The following is a 4,705-nucleotide window of genomic DNA, read 5'->3' as shown; positions in this document are numbered from 1 at the left end:
CTAAACCCCAAGAAGTGTTCGCTTGTCATAAGGTAAGAATAAACTACGTGTTTTATTTTGATTTTTTATTAAAAAAAGGTGTTTGGAACTAAAAATCCGTGTCGCCTTGTCAGCCTGCCGAAAAAAATGTTGGCCAAAGTCAAACAATTAAGGAGTATCTTGCTACAAATTGGCTTGTATCCTTTAATTTGCCTGGTGTTATCTTTTACTATCTTATTAATGTTTTCCTTTTCATTTTCATGTTTGGTTTGTAGTAGGCAGATCACTCTGCGCGTAAACATTTCAGCCGACCATGCATATTCTCACACGTACAACGGTCGGCACGGTCGAATGTGAAAAGATTGGTACAGATCAAAGTCGTTTAAGGGAGAATTGGATAATTCAATAAAGAAAACAATTACATTACTAAAAAATATAGACTTCCCCTGTGTTTGTCTGCTCATTTGATCCAAATTGGTAAAGAAATATAGATTTTACAGTAGTTTTGGGTTACTTAGTTTGTCGGTCCGGCGCGCAGCGACGGCGCGTGGGAGGGGAAAAAATACCACCTCGCAGCTTAATCCCCCCCTATTCTCTTCTATAATGGACGATTCCGGAGTGAGTCGGTGACGTAGGGACCCTGTGAAGCTATTTTTAGGATGGGGAAACTCTACTCTTGATGCGTACGTTCTCGAAATTTCCAAAATGGCGGCCAGTAGAAGCGGGAAACGGCGAGCAGGTAAGCCACCCGTTTTTTCCCTATATATCTCAAATATGAATACTTCTATATTAGAATATGAAAATAGACATTCTAAAGTTTGTTATGATGTGCAGATTGTTGAATTTCGTTATCCGTTGCACTCAGTAATAGCGCTCTAAAATAGGACATGTTTGTTTTGTCAATTCAGAGCCTCCGGCAGCAGTTGAGTTCAATGACCAAGCGTTCGCGTGCGAAGTTGATCATATCTCTGGCTGGACATCAGACGAAATTGACCTGTTGCTTACGGAATACAGCGTTCCAGGTAAGAAATAAACACTTTCCTCAATTTTCAAGATAATATATTTTAATAATATCGTTATAAAATTACCCTCTGTGTAGATTTGTTGTGTAAAATCAGAGAGTAAATTTCGGAAAGTTAAGAGAAATAAGTAATTCAGGGCGGGTGTACAGTGAACGTAACGTCTAAAAAAATGTCACGTGACACATTTATCAAGCGGTTGACCAATCGGATGTCGCTATTGTCTTGATCAAGGCTGTTCCATTTATTGCTGGTACTCCGTATGGTCGTGGGAATAGTTTGTCGGCTTGTTTACATTTTGCAAAGTTTTGATTCAGATTGATCATGGAGTCTAGTTTATTGCTCTATGGATTGATAAAGCTCTGTGATGGAAAGTGGCTACATATTCCTAACAAAATTAATTTAACCCTTTTGAATGTGCCTCTTTCACTCACTATTTTTAACTGTCACGAAAAGAGAAAATATGCCCCAAACAAAAAATGTAATTTATTTTTTATTATTATTATTATTATTTTTTTTTTTTCTTTTCACCAGATCATTGGAATGGAATTCTGACCACAGCATTGTTGGAGACAATCAGATATCGTATTGAGCACTCGACCACCAAAAGCTACAAACATGATTTCCCACCAATATTTTCTGCCCTCAACCTCAACTTGCCTACCAGTACCAACTTAAATGGACTACTCCAAAAAGTACAACGACATGTAGCCAAATCAAAACGAACCCACACCACAGTAGACCTCCTCCAAAAAGTGCCTGAATTTGCAAAATTGTTGACGTTTCTCATTCTCTGTATGAGATGCACCAGTATAATGGTCTGGTTTGCAGTTGTGTGGAATTCTCAGAATGATGTATGAAACCATGTAAATAACTACAATGTACTGTAAAATAACAAACTTTCATTGTGCCAAGTTTCATGGTTGTAGGTGCTTGCGTTAACCCAGGAGAGTCTCACGCATTTTTAATAAGGTAATTTTGCGTACAAAATGAATAATAAATTAGGCTTATTTGCATAATGGCGTGTAAAACTTTGAAATATACACTTTAAAATGAATGTCTATACACAAACAAGAATTGTGCCAAGTTTCATAGCTGTAACTGCTTTAGTTATCCCAGGAGAGTCTCACGCATATTAAATTAGGTAATTTTGCGTACAAAATGAATAATTAATTAGGCTAATTTGCATAATGGCGTGTAAAACTTTGAAATATACACTTTAAAAGAAATGTCTATACACAAACAAGAATTGTGCCAAGTTTCATAGCTGTAACTACTTTAGTTACCCCAGGAGAGCCTCACGCATATTTAATTAGCTGGACTTAGTCATTTTTGGAACATTTTGGGGTTTCCCGTTATGGAATTTTGGATAATATGCCATTTTTGGTGACCGTAAAAAAAAAAATTCAATGTAATAGAACCTCCATTTCTCTTTTGCAAGTAGGTTTGACCTGTGTACTATAAGAAAAGAAACACTAACAGGGTTTAAAATTGAGAAAAAACAATGAAAACTTAAAGGAAAAACTGAAAAGAAAGCATTTTCCACTTTTTGCCCGTAAATGGTTAAAACAGGTGCTTTAAACAATAAACAAAAATTTGCATAAAAAGAGAATCGAATGTCGGATTTCAATTTGCTTTTCAGTTCTTTGTTTCTTTTATCAAGCTAAATCATATGAGACAAACTTTGAAGGCATTGGCAGAACTTTGAAAAATAGTGTGATCTGCCTATTTGTAGCTACTGGGTACCTCTAAAAACAGTGTTTTACTTTGCGGAGAGTCCTTGCCTGGGAAAAAAAATGAAACAACCAAACGCTAAATAATGACATGTCACATTCACTCATGTATGTATTGTCTTTCCCTCCGTCCGCAGGGCGACAACAGTCGTGATGGCCATCTCTTGCTGTGAAGACCGAACGCTCTTCCAGAGTTTCTTTCAAAAGGCGGCAAGCCACGCACGGCAGACACGACAGGCTACACTACACACCCTACAGCCAGCAAAACTCCGACGAACTTCAAGAGTTCGTTTGGGGTAAGTCAGACACAATTCCTGTTAATTTAAGTGGGGAAAAACCGTTAAAACTCGCAAGGACTTTTAGCGTTAGAAATAAAAGAGAGATTAAAAAAGAAAGACAAACCGACCTGTCTTGTAAAATTTTAACTAGGCTAAGTAATTGTTGCTGTCAAACTAAATCTTCACAATGCCAACGTTACCTTACAACGTACACTCGTCTGGTGTCGAGTCTAGTTTGATACATATCCATGTTCAAAACAAAATTACACATGTCATGAAAATGTTACATCTTGTGCATGGAAAACAAGAAGTCAAAATTTACAAGTAAAAAGCAGTTCTGTTTCTAGTAGCAACAGCCTGCAAAGTTCACACTAAATTGTTCGAAGAAGTTCCAGTGAGATTAATGTGCAAATTAAATAAAAACATCCGATTTAAAACCTTAAGCAGCAAACTTTGTTGTGGTCGAACGACGAAACACTGATTTGTTGTCAATAAAGTTTGTTTTCCAACTTCGAATCGGAAGATTGAGGGTTCGTGTCCCCTCGTTGTCGAATTTTTATCGCTTATCTTGTTATCACAAGTATACACTTTTTTTTTTAGATGTACATGTCTCGGATGTACTGTTTTCCACTGTTCTCGATTGCACTGTTTTTTTAGGGCCTACATTATTTTCCGAGGTTGTCTTAAATAATTTATTGTTTGCTTAATTTTAAAAATGTTTTCTGCCCTGTTCTGGGTCTTAATTAATACAAGAATGGATACAAATCTCATCTGCGGTATATTATATATAAAATCATTTAAAACAAATGTTCCCAGTCAGTTTCCCTTGTGGTTTATTATTTGATATTATATATATATATATTTATATAGAGGTTTATTATTTGATATTATTTACCAGCCCTCTAATACTTAAAATGCTTAGGTGATGATCAGTCTTCATCCCCCAAACCTTAAAAACTTGCTAATTACAGGATAAACCTTGCTTAACAGAAACTGGTTTCCAGCCAAAGTTCCATAAAGTTTACATTTTTCCACTAAATAGCAATGGTGCCCCACTCATTTTTTGTTACTATCAAAGAAACTTGCTAATGCTTTTTTGTGTGTATTGCTTTACGTGTACGAAATTGTGCAATAGTTGGCTGTTCATTGAAAAATTCCACAACCGGTATTTGCACATCAATTGCTTTAGAGCTAGGTCATAGGTGAATGGTATACAAATTCTATGCACCGTTATTGTTGAATGTAACATTTTGGCTGAATACACATGACAGGGGATTAGCTGTTGATTGTTGGCATGATTGGTTGATGGGGCTCCACAATGCTAAGGAACTTGTAACTAATATAACCTATATTAAAAGGCAACTGAGGGATGATCGCTTCCCTGCCAAACACCAACAATGAGGCCATCCAGGTGCAAATTGTATAAGGATTTCCTGAATTTGAGTGTATTACATAACACTGTCCGGGTATAGTGTGAAGTGAACAACACTTGTTTTTATCCATGTGAAGTTTGTTTAAAGTGTTTTCAAACTTGGAAAAAATTAAGGGAAATTTAAAATTATCCGGCTTAAATGTTGTGCATGTGAAGATAAGAAGAACATTTATGTGTGTCATGTTTGTTCACATCGTGTTTTTATACTTAGTAAGTTCATAGGAAAAGTTTAAATAATACTGCTTGCTCATTGGTGTCAAGTTA

At 36.2% G+C, this 4,705-nt stretch overlaps 1 protein-coding gene across 1 annotated transcript; it reads left to right on the top strand.

Moving 5' to 3' along the window:
- Window positions 1-273: 273 nt before the first annotated feature.
- Window positions 274-2,724, top strand: LOC117294375. The gene is made up of 3 exons (XM_033776753.1): window positions 274-718; window positions 888-1,001; window positions 1,533-2,724. Exons 1-3 carry the CDS (start codon window positions 685-687, stop codon window positions 1,856-1,858), a joined length of 474 nt encoding a protein of 157 aa, XP_033632644.1. The 5' UTR covers window positions 274-684; the 3' UTR covers window positions 1,859-2,724.
- Window positions 2,725-4,705: the final 1,981 nt, after the last annotated feature.

Source organism: Asterias rubens, chromosome 9 (genome assembly GCF_902459465.1).
Source record: "Asterias rubens chromosome 9, eAstRub1.3, whole genome shotgun sequence".
In the NCBI taxonomy this organism is placed as follows: domain Eukaryota; kingdom Metazoa; phylum Echinodermata; class Asteroidea; order Forcipulatida; family Asteriidae; genus Asterias; species Asterias rubens.
This window is presented reverse-complemented; position numbering and strand designations above follow the sequence as displayed.